We start from the raw sequence: 19,846 nt of genomic DNA, 5'->3' as shown, positions 1-19,846 counted from the left end.
CCTACACCCCTCCTGTGTACATGTCACATCCCATTGAAGCGTCTCTGTGTACAGCTGCCAAATAAACGCCAATTACTGCCCAATTAGCTGCATGTTCTGAGCCTGTGCCCACTGGGGATTAGACCGAGACTAACTAAATGAACTGCATGTTGTATTTTTCTGTCTGGGAATCAGAGGAAACTTGTTAACGGTCACTAACGAAACATACTCTCCTCAAAACCAGCAGTTCACAACAACTCAACTACTGACACATTAAAGGAAAAAGGGCATGTCCTCTACACTCTGGGGAGGCTGCCAGTGTTCTGCATTGTAAACACGTTCAGGTTTCAGGACTCACTGGCACCTTCAATTTCCCAGAATGTGGAGATATGCCAATTTGTCATTAGGCTCAGCACTCGTCCTATAATCATCAAATGTTGATATAGAATATATAGAACATAGAAGAATACAGTGCAGTACGGGCCCTTTGGCTCTCGATGTTGCGCCGATCCAAGCCCACCTAACCTACACTAGCCCACTATCCTCCATATGCCTATCCAATGCCCGCTTAAATGCCCATAAAGAGGGAGAGTCCACCACTGCTACTGGCAGGGCATTCCATGAACTCACGACTCGCTGAGTAAAGAACCTACCCCTAACATCTATCCTATACCTACCACCTCTTAATTTAAAGCTATGCCCCCTCGTAATAGCTGACTCCATATGTGGAAAAAGGTTCTCATGGTCAACCCTATCTAAACCCCTAATCATCTTGTACACCTCTATCAAGTCACCCCGAAACCTTCTTTTCTCCAATGAAAACAACCCCAAACCTACTCTGTTAACAGTTTGACTAACTTTCCTGCTCTTTTACATTCAATACCTGTTAATCACGGAATATGTTCAATTTGTCTTAACAACCCAAGTCCCTCACTTCCTCTCTCTATCCTCTGGATCCTCTCAATTATTGTGTATGCCTTTGACTTGTTGGGTCTTCCCAAATGCATCTTATGCTTCTCCGGGTTGGATTCCGTTTACCACTTTCTTGTCCACCTGACCGATGCAAATTGTTTACATTTGTTGTTCACAGCAGTTGGCCAAGATTGTTCCTATTTAAACAGCTTTAGGGAAGGTAAACTGCACAATACGCAATGTAAATGAGGAATTTTTGCTTGCCTTTTGGATGTCCTGGGGATTGATGGTTGAAGGATTTAGCTTTCAGAATTATTGGTGAGCATTGTTTGCTGTGATTCCAATGGTTTGAACTCTCTTCACTTCAGTGCATATTAGTCTTCTATATACTGCCTAAAACAACAATGTTAAAATGTCATAGTCACAGAGCACATTCAGACTCTTCAGCCCACATTATCCAAGCCAACCAGCTGTCCTAAACTGAGCAAGTCTGTTTGCCTGTGCTTGGCTCATATCCCTTTAGTTTTGCCTACCCATTTACCTGTCCAAATGTCTTTTAAATGTTGTAACTGTGCATGCCTTTACTATTTCCTCTGGCAGCTCATTCTACATGTGGACCATTCTCTACGTGAAAAAGGTGCCCCTCGAGTGCCTTTAAAATCTTTTCCCTCACCTTAAAACTATACCATCTAGTTTTGAACTCCCCTATCCGAGGGAAAATACCTTTGCTATTTACCTTATCAATGCCTCATGATTTTATAAAAGTATAAGGTCACCGCCTTAACCTCCTGTACTCCGGGGAGAACGTGCAAACTCCACACAGTCAGTTGCCTGTGGTGGGAATTGAACCCGGATCTCTGGCGCTGTGAGGCAGCAGTGCTAACCACTGTGCCATCGTGCCGCCCAATCTCTCTAAGATTTTGCCCACAACAGAAGTGAGACTCACCGGCCTATAGTTACTGTGATCCTGCGTTCTTCAAGTCTTTGAATTCACTATACAGAGAGAATGTCCATAAATCCCTGAGAAAAGGCGCTAAATTAGAAATGGTGTTGTACTGACACAGAACATGGGTTAGACTCCATCTGGAATTCAAAGCTCAACCAAATCTGAGGACACAGCTCCATAGACTCCCCACCAATTGACATAGAAACAGGAGGTGGAGGTGATTCAGAAGATTTTTGCAATTACTTTCCCTGTGGTGGACAGCAGAGAGATCCCTCGGCAGTTAGCATAATCAATCTTATCGCTGACTAAGTCTCAGTTGAGGAGATCCTTGAAGTGCTCGAGGGTGGACAACAATGACGAAATAGAACATTGTCCCCATTTTGCCAACCCAGCCTTTGGCTAACTGAGAACATAGTGTTTGCACTGCCAGGTCCATTCATCTTCATCACCTTCAAGTGGCCTTCCCTACGTCACATGGTAAGAACTGGGATGTTCACTGATGATTGCACGAAAGTCAGCACCATTTGCAATTCCTCAACGAAACAGTCTGCATCCAATCCAAATTTGGGCTGACGTGGTAACTAATGAGCACCATTCGTGAGTCCCCAGATACTGAGGCAGTCAATGTTCAAATGCAACAAGATCTGGACAGTATCCAGCACCACATCCACAAACATCCACTCCCTCCACCGGCTCTCAGTAGCAGCAGTGTGTACTATCTACAAAGATGCACTGCAGAAATCCAACAAAGATCCTCAGACTTTTCAAACCCATAACCATCTTGAAGGTCAAGGGCAGCATATACATGGGAACACCATCATCTGTAAGTTTCTCTCCAAGCCACTCATTTACCTGAGTTGGAAATGTATGAACCACTGTGAACTGCAGATGCTTACACTTTCAAACCAAATGCTGTCTGTTCTTCCTTTCTTTAGTAAAAGTAAAGAGAGGAGGCTCTGTTACAGTTCACCAAACCTCCACCTATTCACCATTCCATAGGTCAAGCTGGAATAAAAATCACCTCGCTGACTAAGTCCCCCTGTTAAAGTCCTGAGAATATAGTGGTTGCAATGCCAGGTCCATTTATTTTCATCATCTTCATCACTCAGGACTGGCACATGAATAGTCAGGGTTCAAACTGGTATGAGGTCACTTTGGGTCATTGCAGGCCAAGGGAACTCTGGGCCTTTGCAGGTTAACGGAACTCAGGGTCATTGCAGGTTAAGGGCACTCTGGGTCATTGCAGGCCAAGGGCACTCTGGGTCATTGCAGGCCAAGGGCACTCTGGGTCATTGCAGGCCAAGGGAACTCTGCGTCATTGCAGGCCAAGGACATTCTGGGTCATTGTAGGTCAAGGACACTCTGGGTCATTGTAGGTCAAGGGAACTTGGTCATTGCAGGCTAAGGGCATTCTGAGACATTGCAAATCAAGGGCACTCTGGGTCACTGCAGATCAAGGGCACTTTGGGTCACTGCAGGCCAAGAGCGCTGGGGGACAATGTTGGGTGAGAGCACTCAAAGGTCACTGTGGGATGAGGACACTTATAATCACTGTGTAACAAGAATAGTCAAGTGGGAATATTCCAGAAGATCATGTACCTCTTTCAGGTCATTGTCCAGAGTCAGATGTTCGGAATGCTGCCGAAGCCGGTCTTTCCTTCGCTGCTGTGCTGTGGAGCTTCGGTTGGCCCATCGACTTCAGATATGGAAAAAACAACAAGAGAGTTTTAATGTACAGCCATTAACAACACCCTGCCTTGTAGGAAAAGAGCAAGAGCTTCATCCAGCTAAGGCAAGACCCCTCCAAGGAAGGCCATCTGCTCAAATGGTGGTGTGGTCTCCGGTCGCTGGAAACAGCAGCTTGGGACGAACACTGGCTTCACTGCCCCCAGGTCAGGAGATCAGGAAGAGGACGGGATTGGGATTCACCATGCCTCCTAATCCTGATCGATCTTTGATAACACTACCCGAAAGGATATAGTTACTACTTGTTGGGGGAGTCTGAGCTACCACTTTCCATCCAAGCCCAATACATTAATGACACTCATCACCTAAATTTCACAAGAAGGATGGACACACTGTGATAAAGCAGAAAGCTCTGACTGTGTCACAAGCTAATGGGACACATCATTCATCATAGCACCAATGATAACAGGTTCTTGCGGCCTCCTGGCAAGATGGAGCCACGGGATGGTGTTCCTGAAATAAAGTTACTGGTTTTCTTTACCTCAGCAGACTCTGTAAATCCCCTTTAGGGGTACAAAGAGACCGACAATATTGCAGCCATAATTATTTTGCTCTCCAGCAAGAGTGCGGAGGGGAGGTTGAGATTTTAGGAACAAGTTAAAAATACACACAGCTGATGAATGGCAGTAACTGTGTGCTGCATTAAAGAATGACGCAGGGACACAGTTTGATCACCAGACCATGCTGCTCTAAAAGGTCATTTCTCAGCAGATTTAGTCACTACTTTGACAAGGTTAATTAAGAATCATTAGACACACTCAAAGAGTCACCCAGGGCAGAAGGTTAAATCCTTTGCAGCTCCATTTTCTTTCAAATAGATTCCCAACTCCACCTGAGGTCCCCTCCACTTTCCACACTTAACCTACCAGCAATAGGACTGCAAAGGGTATGTGTTGCCCATTCCCACAATGTTGTTGAGCACACATATGTCCGCCCCTTACCAGACTTACACAGAGCCCTCTTAGCCCCCATCCTCCTAGTTTGCAAGTTGCCAGGGGCAAAATTCTCAAACATAAACGTATTGGAGCTACCATCTTTAAATGCAGAGATAACAAAAAAAAAGAAGAGCTTAGTGGGACACTCGGGCCTATGACGGTGTATCACTCCACTTCATTACATACATACCCCACATTACTGATTATCCCACCAGCACATCTTTCCTAGGCTATAGTTCCCTGAGCAAGGTACAAAGCTAGGAGAAAGTGAGGACCGCAGATGCTGGAGATCAGAGCTGAAAATGTGTCGCTGGAAAAGCGCAGCAGGTCAGGCAGCATCAAAGGAGCAGGAGAATCGACGTTTCGGGCATGAGCCCTTCTTCAGGAAGGTACAAAGCTTTCATCCTCAGACAAGTGCCTCTGAGCTATTTAGACATTGCAGTGAAACCCAATCTCACAAGTGCATTCTCCGTGTTTAAAGGCACCAGGTCATTGACACTGAAACTTCATCTTGCCCTCCCCTCGAACATATGGATTTCTCTTGCTGTTCTGACAATCCATCTCCAATCAGCCAGCCCAACCGATCCTGGGCCAGACTGGTCAATGGGACTGCTTCAGATAAAGTTAGAAAATGTCAAGGTTCTAGAGGTCTCTCATGCTTACTTCACCAGAGGCCATTCAGCCCCTCAGCTCTACTTTCCCATTCAGTTAGATAAAACCTGATCTGTATCTTAACCCCCTTCCTCGCCCCTTGCTCCATATCACTTGATGCTTTGAAGTGAAAAAAAATATTCTAAATTACCGCTGATTTCCAGCTCCGCCGATGGTCTGGGAAGAGAATTCCCGACTTCTACCTCTCTTTGCTTGACAAAGTGTTTCCTGACTTCCTCTCTGAGTCTTCCATCTGCAATTTGAAGATTACATCTCCTTTTTCTGGAAGCCTTGACTGGAGTAATTTTGATGATTTGTTCGAGATTGGTGGACTCTTCGGACTGGGCCAGCTTTTACTGCCCCATCTGTAATTGCCCTTGATAAGGTGGTGGTGAGCTATTGTATTGAGTTGCTACAGTCCAGGAACTTAGGTATCTATGTTGTGCTGTTAGGGATTCTGTCTTATACAACACACAGAGAAGGAATACATTTTCTCTAAATTTTATGGCATACTCACTTGTTGTTAGTTGGGCCTGCTGACAGTACATCAGACTGAAGGTTGGGGAAGAATCCTTGCTCATACTTGCCCTGTCCGATCTTCATGTCTAGCAGATGTGGGTGGATGGCAGTGTGGTCAATCTTCACCAGGCGCTGCTCAATGGCTAGGGCTGAGAAATACAACAGAAACACACTATAAACCAGCCCTTATAGACAAGTCCAGAGCATGAGAAAGAAACGCCCCCAATTGTTTCAGACAATGTCCAAGTCGGAGATGAAGGAAAAAGGCTCTGGGGCAGCGTTCCACGTCTTCAGTACTTTTTGAGTTCGGTCTGGGTGATACACAGATAAACATGCACTGTGCCTTGGAAACACTTGGTGAAGGGACAGCATTGAGTAACATTTTTTAGAGATAATGTATGATTAGTAAGCTTCAAACTAAAAAGGTAACTTGTGGATCTTACCACTATTAGTGAAATAACAATCTGTCAGTGAGTATAGGGTCCCTTCAATCTAAGTTTGAAATAGCAGTACGTTAGCAGCAAGAATTGGGGAGGACCATAGCAATCAACCTGTAAATGGCTGAGTGACTGAATGCAAAGTTAGTGTAAAACATACTAGATACAATTAGTCTTCTTCCTCAGTGAATACTGAGCAATTGGGAACCTGGATTGCATTGTAACATTGGACTTGGTGCAGCCAAATAAAACCAAAACCAGCATTAGTTGCAAACTGTGCAGCTAGTCATATTCAGTGAGATCAAGGGTAGTCATCCATATGTCACAACTCAGTTTTAAACACAAGGGAGTATTGTACTAGAAGGTCTCAGGTTTAATCCATAGTGTTTCTACGTTCAGTGATTCTAGCCAGGCCATGGATTGGAAACTATTGAACATTGACATCTGATCTCCTGGCTCAGGGGCATGAGTGTTCCTGCTTCAGATGTAACTATGCCACCTCCTGTTGGAAAGGTGCGTGGATGGGATTCAGCCTCGCCTGAGACTTCCTGGAATGGTCTCACTGACACTCACTATCCAGGATCAAAAAGCAAAATTGGACACTTGGACTGAGGCATTGATACTTTCCAAAACACACAACCTCTGCAACTGAGAAAGATAAGGGGCAGCAGACACCTGGAAACACAACCACCTGTAAGCCGCATCCCATCCTGACTTAGAACTTTATTGCTATTCCTTCACTATCACTGGGCCCAAGTCCTGGAACCTCCTTTCCTCAGTCTTAAGGACTGCAGCAGTTCAAAAAGGCAGCTCACTACCAGCTCCTCAAGTGCAGTCAGGGATAGAGATAAATGCTGTCCTAGACACGGCGCCTACATCATCAGTGTGATTTTTTTTTCTAGAAAAGGTATGTGAAAGGCCACAGAATTGGAAAAGTCCTGACAGAGAGTTGGAAAAAGAACAGAGGAATACATTGAGAATTTGTTGCTTTCTGGAGAATCTAGTTTTGTGGATTTGATTCTTACTATCAGATGGATAATAGCATGACATCAGTTGATAAACTCTTTTCCACTCATTACTGACACCAAACCAGAGCTGCATCACACACCCTGTAACCCTATCCCCGCCTTAGACTCCCTGGCTGGAATGAATGAACTTACTGTAACTTGTCTGTAACAGTGCAAAGGAGCTTTACTCTTCATCTGATCTGTACTACTCTTCCTCTTGGATGGTGTTGATCAGGGACCAACATGATATCTGCTGGATGGCTGGGTGCGTGGGTGATGTTGGTCAGAAAGCATCTGGGATCCTTTCCTGTATCAGCCGACGTGTAGAATATGGAAGGTTGTTCTGGAACTTGACTGATTGAGGCATAGTTGGACTGTTGCGTGAAATTATGGTCGCCACATTCTGGAGGTGAGTTGAGGAGTGGAATACGGTTGCATTGTATGACCGTGTCAATATGTGCATGCAAGTGTGTATATCAATGTATGTGTGTGTGTACCTGTCTGTGCATGTGTGTCTGTCTATGTGTGTCTCTATCTGTGCATGTGTGTATATATGTATGTCTGTATGTGTGCGCCTGTGCATGTTTGTGTCTGTGTATGGATATGTGTCTCTGTATGTCTGATGTCGAATTGTGAATGTGTGTGTGCCTGTCTATGTATGTGTGTGTCAGCCCACGTGTGTGTGTGTGCATGTGCATGTGCGTCTGTGTGTATGTACACGTGTGTGTGCATGTGTGTCTGTGCATGCGTGCATCTGTTTGTGTGTGTGTGTGTCTGTCTGTCTGTGTGCCCATGTGTGTGTAAGGGGTGTGTGAGATTGGATGGTCTGAGGTTGTTTATGTGGGCCTAGGGCTCACTGCCAGGGTGCGTAACAATGCAGAGATCCTTTAAGCTACAAACCAAGATCTGGAAAATGGGGTTTAGTTCATTCACTACTTGGCAGCTGGAATGGACGTGATGGGCCGAGCTGTCTGCTCCTTTCCCGTACATTTCTGTAACTTTATGATAACTGCAGCAAATCTAAACGTGGCAAGAATTGCAAACGCAGTCAGATCGAACAGACACCAAGAGAAGTCACACAACACATTGAAACTCTAATTACTGATAAGCCCGAGCAAATCAAATGCTCAACCTGAATAATTCATCACCTAACTTGCAGTACCTGCAAAGTCTTTGAAATTAAACCTTAGAAGCAGAGTGTAATTATTTTCAATACAAGGTGGAGGGGCTGATGGCCCAGTTAGTACATTTAGGTGGGGAAGCACCATATGGTCATTTCCTTTGCGGGTCAAACTGGCAAGTTTTTGGGGTATCTAGATTTAAGTGAACTGCTACCAAATTAATGCTGGTTTATGTGTCAGTGTGTGCTACCATTGCTGTCTCACTCATTACTGCATTTAATGACACCCAGCGGGAAAAGAGACAGGCAGCTCAATCAACTTCCACAACCTTGGATTTTTTCAGCTTAATGCTCAAGATTCTCTTTATCCTGTCATTATCTTTAGCTGATCACTTCTTTTGTATCGTACAGAATCTGACTTTTATTGGTACTTCAATCAAGGCTTATGTTAAAATAATGGCTCCTGGGTTTTTCAGGTGTCGCTCACTTGGCAAATCTGTCGCCGTGATCGGTCACTTGATTAAGAAACATTATTCTGGTAATTGTCCTAACAAGTGTTACAAGGGTCAGCTTGGGGGAATGTATCGAGGATTATAAGGGGTCGCTAATAATGAGCCAAGAGTTACATAGGGTCCCCAGGAACGGTCAATAGGAATGTGGGTGGCACAAGGGTGTGTCAATAGTAACAGAGATTCCCCAGGAATGATCAATAGGAATATGGATGCCTTGGGGATGTGTCAATAGAAACAATGAGTCTTTAGGAATATGTCAGTAGTTTATTTTATTTGGTATGTGAGTGTTGCTGGCTGGACCAGCAATTATTGTTGGTCCCTAGTTGCCCTTGAGAATGTGGGGATGAGCTGCCTTCTGGGACCACTGCAGTCCACCTGCTGTGGGTTGATTCACAATGCCATTAGGGAGGGAATTCCAGGATTTTGACACAGTGACAGTGAAGGAACGGCGATATATTTCCAAGTCAGGATGGTGAGTGGCTTGGAGGGGAACTTGCGGATGGAGGTGTTCCCATATACCTGATGCCCTTGTCCTTCTAGATAGAAGTGGTCATGGGTTTGGAAAGTGCTATATAAAGAGCTTTGGTGAATTTCTGCACTGCATCTTGTAGATAGTACACACTGCTGCTACTGAGTGTCGGTGGCAGAGGGAGTGGATGTTTGTGGATATGGTGCCAATAAAGTGGGATGCATTGTTTTAGTGTCAAGCCTCTTGAGCATTGTTGGAGCTGCCCCCATCTAGGCAAGTGGGGAGTATTCCATCACACTCCTGATCTCTGCTTTGTAGAATGTGGACAGGCTAGGAGGTGAGCTACTCACCACAGTATTCCCAACCTCTGATCTTCTTTGTAGCCACTGTGTTTATATTGGGGGGGGTTGGGGGGGGGGGGTGGTCCAGTTGAGTTTATGATCAATGGTTACCCTCAGGATGTTGGTAGTACTAACAGGTGGGGCCCCAGGAGTGTGTCAATGGTTAAATAGATTGTGTGAGGGTGTCAATAATTGAAAACAGGTCAGCAGTTTTAAGATTTTAGATTACTTAGAGTGTGGAAACAGGCCCTTCGGCCCAACAAGTCCACACCGACCTGCCGAAGCGCAACCCACCCATACCCCTACATCTACCCCTTACCTAACACTACCGACAATTTAGCATGGCCAATTCACCTGACCTACACATCTTTGGACGGTGGGAGGAAACTGGAGCACCCGGAGGAAACCCACGCAGACATGGGGAGAATGTGCAAACTCCACACAGTCAGTCGCCTGAGGCGGGAATTGAACCCAGGTCTCTGGCACTGTGAGGCAGCAGTGCTAACCACTGTGCTACCGTGCCGCCCATTAAGAGTCTGTAATAAGTCAATAGTTAGTAATTGCAGAGCGTTTCCAAGACCAACATATTTGAAATCTGCTAAAGGAAAGGCTATTTTTACATAAATATGTCAGGCAGAGTTTTTATCCTGTTTAAGGAGATTGTAAAACCCTGCGTAGTTCTGTTACAAGGTCAGGCAACAAATTTCAACCAAGTTGTTTTCAAATAATTTGCAAAATGACTGAGCAGTTTAGGGATTTAAAAGTCTGCTAATTTTTTTTCTAAATACCCTTGACATTTATTTCAACAGATTTTCTTTCTGGAGAAGCTTTTGACACTGACTGCAGATAACTAGAATCTGGACCTGAGAAGAATCGCATTTGAGCTCCTCTGTTCAGTCACATCCAATTTCCCATCAGGGTCTACTGCAGATGCAGTAAAAACACAATAAATGATTTATCTTTCTGCTCTCTGAAGGGAGCTAACTCCCCACTGCCCTAGTTGGGGTTGAGAATCTTAGCGCAGGGAGGAGAGTGAAACACTCGCAGCATCTAGTTTGAATGGATGAATACCATACTGGCTTATCTGTGCAACTACATTTAGAATTGTCTGGCAAATTTGATCAAATTGGTCATTTTGCACGAGATTTCCTTCATGTCTATTCATTCAGAGAAAAGCTCAGTTTGCTTTCTATTGCGATGCGCTGGTTATTATCAAGTGCTGTTGTTAGGCAAGGCAGTGATTCACTCCATCGTCCACTCCACGGAATTAGCTGTGGAAAAGTCAATAGTAATTCTGTTATTACGTTGATCAGCTGCTTCCTGGTCTTCTGGGTAAAGCATGTGAGGCTCTGGTGCTTGGATATCGAAGGAAAAGTGCCTTCGAGCAAGCCAGCTGTCTGGAAACAGAAAAAAAAGTACTCGATATGAAAATCTTTTCTGTATGAATCCCCTCAGGGGTTAGCTGAACGAGAACAACTGAAGTACAACAGGGAGAACAGAAAAGCTTATTGATTAGCATTAGGCCTATAACCGGGAACATAACTCTCCGTGACCAAGAGAGAGAAATAAATTGTCATGCTGGTGAATGTGGAAGAAAATTGGTCACCAGTGTTTGGAGTCAGTCACTGCAGGTATTAAATGAACATGCTCCACAAGGATAGTTCGCACCTCTGCGGACAATTTCAGATTTACGTGTTGCCCCTGATGATCTCAGCCCTCTTGAGAAAACAACTGCGTAATGTTCAGGACAAAATATCAACTCAACATTTACCAGAGCTTTCCCCCGCCTATTTGCTGTGGCATAAATGCATGTACAACAGAGGTCACACACAAGATGTGATACTTTGACTGCCTTCCCTGCACTTTCTACACTCCTCTTGCGTCTCCAAGCTCCTCTAAGCTCTGACGAGGAGTCATCTAGACTCGAAACATTAGCTTGCCCTCTCCATGGATACTCCTGACCCACTGCGATTTCCAGCATTTTCTGTTTTCAGTTCCTCTAGAGTCTCTGTTGCTTTGCTCCCTTTAAACCTCCTGTATGTCTCTCTTTACCTTTGCATCCAGTCCTGCCAGCTTGCTCGGCTGGGATTTGGGAATCAGTGTTCAGGCATCTCCCTGTCAATCTCATCAGCACGGTAGCAAGAAGGTTTTCTCACCAGGGGAGCCTCAGTCTCAATGAAAAAGAAAAGGTTGTGGGTTTATATTGTGCTTTTCGTTGCCTTAGAATGGCCCAAACAGACAACAAAATAACTTGTCACTGATGTAATAATTACTGTTCATTGAAACATTTCAGTTGGTTTGTGCTGTGCTTTATTCCTTAACCAGCAATGTCATCAATCCAATGAATTGGCATGTTAACCAGTCTCAGTTGAGGAGATACAAATATGCTAGCATGCATTGGAGGGTAGGAGTGGCCATGGTTCCTGCTCCTGGTGGCTATCACTGATCCTTGCTAGAAAATATGTGGACAAAAACCTTATTTCAGACCAACTGTAAAAGCTTCCTCACCGATTATGGGCGACACGTCTCACCCTCCATTGAATTGTGACATCTACTCAGGGTCACAGGTTTCTGACACAGGGGCTTCCTGTCCGGAAGGAGGTCAATTCTCAACCATGCATCTTTGGGGACATGGGCCAGGATGGTCCACAAGAAAGCAGGATCGGGGGAGGGTATGATTTACATCCTTTGCATTTCTTCTCTGCCACTGTTCTGCCTCATTGGTTAGACATTGTGGGTCAAAGCTTAAGGCAGCTCAATGAGCGGGTTGTTATCATTCTGAATAGTTGAAAGCAACCTTGTTCCCGTCAATGCCACCAAGGGGAAGTATGACTTAACCTTAATTTATCTTCACTGGACACGGGCTACTTGATAATTCGTAAAACAGGACTTGGTAGGGGAGATGATTTTTGAGGAGAAAGTGAGGTCTGCAGATGCTGGAGATCAAAGTTGAAACTTTATTGCTGGAACAGCACAGCCGTCAATGCCACCAAGGGGAAGTATGACTTAACCTTAATTTATCTTCACTGGACATGGGCTACTTGATAATTCGTAAAACAGGACTTGGTAGGGGAGATGATTTTTGACCATCCCGACACAGCGTCTAATCCATTGACATTGATTTTGCAGGAGTTTTGCCTTAATGCTTGTGGTTTTGGCTTCACAAAGGACACTAATTCAACAGTCCATCCACTGTATCTGAAGTAGTAGTAATTTCTCTAATACTCTTACTTATCGCTGATACACAGTTCAGCTCTCACTGTAGGGGTGAAGTTACAACAATTACTCTCAACAGTAGGACTTTTATTGATGTGCTGGGATCTTTGTTGCCAAATACTCAGTGCTGTAGTTGAGCCGATGTAACTGATCTGGTGTTGTTCTCCTCTTCAATGGTGCCCTTTTGAGAGAGGTAGCTGCCAAGGTGTAGGAAGTGCTCAAAATATTCCACAGTCTCTAAATGAGATGGGGAATGTTTGGCTGGCCAGGTGTGGGTTGATATTTTGTCCTGGCAACATTCAAGGACAGGCTGTAAGTAAGTAAGTAAGTAGAACTGAAGAGGTGAAGAGTTTCTTGCAAAACTGGGACAGAGTGGACAACGACACTGCAGTCATCGCACAATGTAATGACACGCAAAATACTGTGATACTGGAGACCTGAAACTAAACCAAGGCTGGAAATATTGTGCACATTTGGCAGTGTCTGCAAAGAGAGAAACACAAGTTTGGAAAAGCAGTCATATTGGACTCAAAATGCTAACTCAGGAGCTGCTAGCCCTGTTGAGTTTCTCCCACACTTTCTAGCTTTTTCAGTCCTCTTGTAGATCCATGTTGGTCGGTTTAGTGTTGGCACATTAGTGACTGAGGGTAAAGGGTGTTCCCCATTTACACAGTATTTGATATTGACACCAAGTAGCATCTGTCTATGGTGAGGTGGAATAGCCACTGTAAGGAAGATGGTAAATGCCACAGAGGGAGTGGGAGAGGGGGGGGGGGAATGGTCTGTTACATACTTGCTTGACATTGGTTTGGATTGTGAAAGAATCTGTTTCAGATCTCTCACTCAAGACAGCTGCGGTTCTGCCATCATTATTGGTTGCAGGATCTTGTATCTTGGACATCCAAATCCTTCCAGCCTAATCACAGATCCCTGCGATTTACTGAGGGTTGCTCAGGTTGATGAACACAATGAAGAATTTGCTCTTTGAGCATTTTTCTCGGTCTTTGTTGCCACACGAACCCCTGTCAGAAGTTCTGGTTGAAAGCTTCACTGCGACTCTGGGAGGATCCCCTCAGCCATGGGAAATGGGCGGTTCAGGAGAATGAATGCCAGGAATTCCTCGGATATGAACAAGGAGGAAATACTTCGACAGTCTCCACAGCAGGAATTCATTCTCTCTTCTCAAAGGTATTTACATTTGTCACACTCCTGGTGTGGGGTGTTCTTTTTCCTCCTAAATTCATGGGATGACTACATGAAGATCCGATGTATGCAAAAGCCTTAAGATTGCTGCTAGAAGACCACTGGAGCCTCAGGTTTTGGTGTCTTTCAATCGTTTGATTGCTTGTTTCGGTTCTTGAATCATGGAGCTTCACAAATGGATTGAACCACAGGGTACCGAGGACAGACTGCAGGATATCAGCTGTCTCTGTTGTTTTACGGTGGAGGAATTGTTGAAAATGTATTTTTCAAACCCCTGGTGTTGACACGGGACACTGTCACCCTTAAGAAGAGGGAACACCATCCTGTGGAAGAAGAGGATTTTGTCCGTTTGACGTTGGCTTTGATGGTCCCACAAAAAAAGGCTTTGTATGTTGTGATGGTTAGCAACGCTCCCTCTGGTTTTTCCACATACTGTGTGGGCCTCCAATGACGATGCATGGCAGCAGCTTCTGAAAATGGAAGCTATGAGTCATCATGCTGACTGATGGACACAGACATTCCCAGTGGCTGTACTGCGTAGAGGGAACATTGATGGTCAGCAGATTGGCGCAACTTCCTTCGCCTACAACATGCCCTTCATTCTTCAGAATTTTCTTTGGACGTCAGCCTTGAGGTTTTGGAATACTTCCTTCTCGGGTTTTGACCTTGAGTTGTTCTGTCAGGCAGGGAGCCCACTTGGCTTTGTCCTAGTCGGTCACGTGTTTGAGCCATTGTTTTTGTCAAGGAGATTCTGATGATCAAGATGCTCAATCCCAAAGGTCTGGATACAGGGATCGAGTACTTCATTCAACCACATTGTTCTAGAATGGAGTTGGATGAGTGAAGATTTTCCAATTCGATTGTAGGTTGCACTTGGGATTTCTCTCTTCGTTTGAGATGCTCCTGGCTAAGATGGTGATCTTCTCCCCCTTGACCTTTTGGACATGCAATGTCTTGTTGGTAGACTGATGTTGTCTACTGGCAGAACCAATTATCCCTGTGGGGGATCTCAGCTGAAGGGTTAAAGTTGAGTTACTATCCTTTGGAGTAGTTGGTATAAGGTAATCAGAGGGTTAGATAGGGTGGAGAGTGAGAGCCTTTTTCCTCGGATGGTCATTGCTTAAAATTGAGGGGTGATGGATATAGGACAGATGTCAGATGTACTTTCTTTACTCAGAGAGTAGTAGGGGCATAGAATACCCTGCCTGCAACAGTAGGAGACTCTCCAACTTGGTCATTGGATAAATATATGGAGGAAAATGGAATAGTGTAGGATAGATAAGCATCAGATTGCTTCCACAGGTCAGTGCAACATCAAGAGCTGAAGGGCCTGTACTACACTGTAATGTTCTATGTTCTATGGTTCCTACTCTGGGCTAGATACCCATGGAAAATACCTATGGAACATTACTCGACAGCTATTTAACCAACCTCAACAGCCAAATATTCCTTTCCAGTTGGAGCCGCTACTTACTGTTTGGATTTTCACTTAGGCAAGATATCGAAAGCATTGAACTGCTGAAAAGGGCATATTTAATATGCTGGCATGAAAAAACACCTTCAGAAATTGTTTGAGATGGGGGCCACTGCAGCATGGGAAATGAATGTGTGTCCAACACAACCATTCAAGTCAAAACTAGTAACTTTTCCGGAAGAGCATTCAACAGTGGGTCTTTAGAGGAAACGCAATTACAACAGTGTGACAGGGAAACTAAAATGAAACACAATGGCCTAGCTTTTGAATGCAATAGTAACCCTTTAATTTAAATTGTATTTGCATTTATACGGTCTGTGTAACATGGAAGAAGCTTATGTTTGTGACAGTTAATTGAGTTTCTGCAGACTTGGCTGCGTCAGCAGAACTCAGTGCTGGTATTTTCAGTTGACATTGAAGCTCCATTTCCACAATAGTTCGGGGAAATAGTGACATTTTGCGATCCATTTCACACTTTAACGGAAAAGAAAAGTTAACTGATGTTGATTGCCAGTAGCAGCCTTCTCCTCGCCAGAATTTTCCCCACTGTCACATGTTGTCAAGTGGTAGTGGACACTTTGACAGAGTTGCAGAATTATGCCCAGTAACCATATCCCACAGATATTCCAGAAGAGATCCCAGGAGGGAGCTTTTCATTTTAACCATTCTTAGCCCAGGGTCCTGAAACTAATGCTAGTTCTGCTACCATCAGGTCCTTCAATGACCAGGAGTTGAATTGGTGTCAGCTTTGGCTTAGTGGTATCACATTCTCCTCAGACACTGAAGGTTGGGGGTTCTGAGCTGAAAATGTGTTGCTGGAAAAGCGCAGCAGGTCAGGCAGCATCCAAGGAGCAGGAGAATCGACGTTTCGGGCATGAGCCCTTCTTCAGGAAGGTTGGGGGTTCTGGTCAGACTTGAGACTATAGGTTTCAAGCACTCTCTCAAGCAAATGCAAAACTCTCTTGATATCTCAAGGAAGAGAAGGAACATTCTATCTGGTGTCTTAGTCCACATTTATTTCTCACAGAAACAGATAATCTGGCCATTAACACTGTAATTGTTGATGGGTGATGGGCGAAGTCAAATGAGTGTTAGTCTCTTCATGATTGTCACAAAAAGAATCCCTAATCTCAGTTTGGTCAGTTTAAAGAAAGGAAGATTTAAACCAGGAGTAAGCTATTCATTCTCTGTAATATATTTCTACAGTTCCATTAGAAAAGACCTAATCTGTACCTAAACTCGAGTTAGCCAGCCTTGCTTCATACCTTTTGACACCCTTCCCCATTAAACTCTAATCTCCTCATTCTGTAAGTTTCAATTTTCCTCATCTCTCTGGCTTTATTGCACTGATCAGACATTAGGCAGGCTTCATGGCTAGGGGTGAAAGGTCAGGATAAAGCTGAAGAACTGTTATTCTCAAGCTAGTCTTGAAAGAAGACAGAGTGAGACAGGGAGTAAGGTGTAAGGTCATGGGAGTTAGCACATGTGAAAAAAAAGGTGAATCGATGGTCACAGGCTGTAGTGGTCCGAGAATTTAATTTGGGTATTAAAGGTTTTGAGGGATCGTGTAGGAAAATTACATTGAGATAGACAATCAACCACAATATAGGTAAATGGAGAGCCAACTTGAGGGGCCAAGTTGCAGATTTCTGCTTCAATTTCCTATGTTCCTATGATTAAGAAGGGAGATAACAGGAGATAGAGAGGTGAAGTGCCAATGTCATTGAATTGGTAAAAGTTCTGAAATTCCTAACAACTCATTTGATTCTGGTGCATTTCCCTGGAATTGGATATGGAAGTGACTTCATTACCATTGCCATCAATTAATGATCTTCCATTCAAGGGTCAGATAATCCTCCAGGAACAGTCAACCTAACTGTTAGTAGCAACACTGCAGCAGCAATTTGGAGATTCATTTGGTTTTTAAACATCAACAAACACAAAACAAGACGTCCTCTCAATGTGTTGTCCACTTAATATATGGCCTCAGGAACATGGATTGACCTCAGTGTCATCCAAGGTCAGAGTACAGCATCAGCGATGTAGATGAACTTGTCTCTACATTGGCAGCTCCATATTGTGAGCTGAGAGTTGGTTTGAGGTCAGCCTGATTGAGGGCACCAACCTGATCACGCAAGAGTATCCTCCCCAAACTAACCTCCCATTCCCAAATGCTGCCACTCACCGGATTCTTTCAAGACAGTGCATTTCTGATAATTTGAGGTGCGTAACGTGGGGATGCGAACGCTGTAGATCTTCATCTTCTCAATGCGTGAGTCAAACACTCTGAGAAGGGGCTCCTTCTCCTCCCACAGTGATACAATCTTGTTGTCAATGAAAGTTGCAAACATCTGCGTTTCTATGAAGTGGGAGAGAAAGGGGAGGTAGGGCTCTGGCTGGTCAGACAGAAACGAGGCCTAAAATGAAAGTAAGCAGTCCATTACTTTTTGTTTTTAAAACAGTCTTATGAAAAACATTGGAAGTCAAGATACAAATTTATTTTTGATTTAAAGCAGAAGCTTGCTGGCCTATGTCCAATATACCTCTTCCATGGAATAAAATTAGATTGAAGACGAGAATTCATGGCTCTTCTATTGTGGCCCAGTCCTAACAACAAACATATGACTCATACTTGTCTTTCATTTCTTTCAAATGCTTGAAGTATCAGCTTGGTTCACAGGTAGCAACTCTTGCCTTTCAGTCAGAAAATACTGTATTCAAAAAGATTTAAACGCCTTAGGCTGAACCAACAATAGTATGTTCTACTGAGGGACCACAGCATTGGCAAATGGTATGAGCAAGGCAATCATTACCAATATTTCTTGCACAAAATAGGCCATTAAGCCCAACAGTCCATGCTGGTGGTTACACTCCATATCAACCCCAGCCACATCATTCAACCCCATCATCCTAACCTCCTATTCCTCTCTCCTGTATGTGCTTATCCAGCATCCCCTTACATTGTGACTGGGCCTGGGAGAGTGGTTGGTAAATTTTTCAGGAGGCTTTTGATCTAGAGTCAAGGACCTTTCGATTAAACAGAATGAACATTCATTATATACAGGTCAAGGCTTCACCTCTGTCATGGGCTGCTAGCGAGGACCATCTCCTCATCATTAGATCTTAAATCACTTCCCAATGATGATGTAAACTATCTTTTATACATGTTTACATTGGTCATAGAGACATACAGCACAAAAACAGGCCCTTCCATCCAACTTGTCCACGCCCACCAGATATCCCAACCTAATCTAGTCCCATTTACCAGCACTTGGTCCGTATCCCTCTAAACCCTCCCTATTCATAAATCCATCAGTATGCCTTTTAAATGTTGTAATTGTACCAGCCTCCACTACTTCCTCTGGCAGCTCATTCCATACATGTACCACCATCTTCATGAAACAGTTGCCCCTTAGGTCCCTGTTAAATTTTTCCCCTCTCACCCGAAACCTATGCCCTCTAGTTCTAGACTCCCCCACCCCAGGGAAAAGACTTTGTCTATTTACCCTATCCATGCCTCTCATGATGTTATAAACCTCTAGAAGCTCACTACTCAGCCTCCGATGCTGCAAGGAAACAGCCCCAGCCTCTACCTATAGCTGAAATCCTCCAACCTTGGCAACTTCCTTGTAAATGTTTTGTGAACCCTTTCAAGTTTCACAACATCTTTCCGCTAGGAGGGAGACCACAATTGAAAACAGTATTCCAAAAGTGGCCTAACCAATGTCCTGTACAGCCACAACATGACATCTCAACTTCTATACTCTATGCACTGACCAATAAAGGAAGGCATACCACACGCCTTCTTCACTATCCTATCTGCCTGCAACTCCACTTTCAAAGAACTATGAACCTGCACTCCAAGGTCTCTTTGTTTAGCAACACTCCCCAGGACCTTAGCATTAAGTGTATAATTCCTGCCCTGATTTGCCTTACCAAAATACAGCATTTTACATTTATCAAAATTAAACTTCATCTGTCACTCCTTGGTCCATTGGCTCATCTGATCAAGATCCCGTTGTACTCTGGTAATATTCTTCGCTGTCCACTACACCTCCTATTTTGGTGTCATCTGCAAACTTAATAAATATACCTCCAATGTTCACGTCCAAATCATTTATATAAATGATGAAACACAGTGGACCAACACTGATCCTTGTGGCGCTCCACTGGTCACAGGCCTCCAGTCTGAAAAATAACCCTCCACCACCATCCTCTGTCTCCTGCCAGTTCTGTATCCAAATGGCTAGTTCTCCCTGTATTCCATGAGATCTAACCTTGCTAATCAGTCTCCCATGGGGAACCTTGCCGAATGCCTTACTGAAGTCCATATAGATCACACCCACTGCTCTGCCCTCATCAATCTTCTTTGTTACTTC

General features: G+C 44.2%; 1 protein-coding gene across 4 annotated transcripts in view; it reads right to left on the bottom strand.

Annotated features, from left to right (window-relative positions):
* LOC122559492 (DENN domain-containing protein 5B-like) overlaps positions 1-19,846 on the bottom strand; it is a 292,527-nt gene that overhangs the window by 47,346 nt on the left and 225,335 nt on the right. For all 4 annotated transcript variants that reach the window (XM_043708993.1, XM_043708994.1, XM_043708995.1 and 1 more), the window contains 3 exons: positions 17,653-17,884; positions 5,687-5,837; positions 3,437-3,533 (listed from right to left, as the gene is read on the bottom strand). In XM_043708993.1, coding sequence (XP_043564928.1) covers positions 3,437-3,533; positions 5,687-5,837; positions 17,653-17,884 — 480 coding nt within the window. The remainder of the gene's footprint in view (positions 1-3,436; positions 3,534-5,686; positions 5,838-17,652; positions 17,885-19,846) is intronic.

Source organism: Chiloscyllium plagiosum, chromosome 19 (assembly GCF_004010195.1).
Source record: "Chiloscyllium plagiosum isolate BGI_BamShark_2017 chromosome 19, ASM401019v2, whole genome shotgun sequence".
Taxonomy (NCBI): Eukaryota; Metazoa; Chordata; class Chondrichthyes; order Orectolobiformes; family Hemiscylliidae; genus Chiloscyllium; species Chiloscyllium plagiosum.
The sequence above is the reverse complement of the archived record's forward strand: the minus strand, read 5'-3'. Positions and strand labels throughout refer to the sequence as shown.